This window comes from Geospiza fortis, unplaced genomic scaffold (assembly GCF_000277835.1).
Source record: "Geospiza fortis unplaced genomic scaffold, GeoFor_1.0 scaffold200, whole genome shotgun sequence".
In the NCBI taxonomy this organism is placed as follows: Eukaryota; Metazoa; Chordata; class Aves; order Passeriformes; family Thraupidae; genus Geospiza; species Geospiza fortis.
Genome location: NW_005054353.1, coordinates 2,260,442 through 2,261,527, shown reverse-complemented (window position 1 = coordinate 2,261,527; position 1,086 = coordinate 2,260,442). Strand labels below are relative to the sequence as shown.

General features: G+C 49.0%; 1 protein-coding gene across 1 annotated transcript; it reads right to left on the bottom strand.

Moving 5' to 3' along the window:
* Window positions 1-414: 414 nt before the first annotated feature.
* On the bottom strand, window positions 415-1,080 carry ODF1 (outer dense fiber of sperm tails 1). Its single transcript, XM_031058983.1, has 2 exons — window positions 1,003-1,080; window positions 415-814 (listed from the first exon to the last, which is right to left on the bottom strand). Exon 2 carries the CDS (start codon window positions 796-798, stop codon window positions 520-522), a length of 279 nt encoding a protein of 92 aa, XP_030914843.1. The 5' UTR covers window positions 799-814; window positions 1,003-1,080; the 3' UTR covers window positions 415-519.
* Between the last annotated feature and the right edge of the window lie 6 nt (window positions 1,081-1,086).

Below are 1,086 nucleotides of genomic sequence, written 5' to 3'. Positions count from 1 at the left end.
ACTCTTCTAAGGAAAAGCTCTCTGTCCTTCATCCACAGCTTTTCCCAGCCAGGCACTCTGTGCAAGAACCAAGCCAAGGGAACAAAGGGTACAGCTTGATTTTTTTTGGGAGAAGGCTCCTCTCCTCAAGGTGTTTCTCTTCAAGATTTTCCTCCTAGAAATACTCTAGAGCTCAAATGGAAGAGGTTGGGTTGAGAGAAGTGTCCTTACAGAAATGTGACTGATCATAAATGGTGCTTCTCAGCCTTTAAAATCCATGAGATTGTATGCCCTGAATCCACCACCTCTAGCCCTGCTTTCAGTACCCAGTAAGTGACCACAGTCATGTATGCCCAAAAACACCTTTGTGTTTTCCTGATGGCACTCTCCTTTGTGCCCACCAAACCCCTTCAAAATGAGGCTCACACAACCTGCTCAGAACGCTGCTTTCTTTAATGGAAGAGGTAAGAGAAGCTCTGACACAGATCTAAATGTTGAGGCATTGGAATGGCTGTGGCTGGTTTGGCTTTCTGCTGCAGCTCAGTAAGGGCAGAGATAAGGGCAGCACTTGGGTGGCGGGAGGCACTTGGATTCCACGGAGTATGTCACCTCCTTGTCACACACCCCTGGCGGCAGGCAGAATTCCTTCACGAACTTTTTGTAGTTACTGGTCTTTGACAGGCCGGTGTTGCACTCCACCTTGCGCTCCGCTGACACCGTCACCTTCCCGTCCTTCACCGTCACCGTGATGTCTCTGGGGTCAAAACCCTTCACATCGATCAAAGCCAAGTTTTGACCACTGCACGAGTTCAACATCATGCCAAGTCTTTTTGTTCTGGAATTAAAACAAGAGACGGATCTTTACTTTCCCATATGCCTTTCAATTTATTTCTCCAAAATGGCCATTTCACTCCCACCCTACTTACCTGTATCAACCTTTGCTCCCGACAGCAATGTCAAACCTCCCTTTATCCTACCCTAAAGGTTGCCAGTGTCAGTAGAAAGCAGGCAGCTCTCTCTTACCTCTCATTTCTCGCAGCGAGGCAGGCAGGCTTTCTCCAGGAGCAGGGCTGGGGCAGGCAGCAGCAGGAAAGGAGGCAGCGGTTC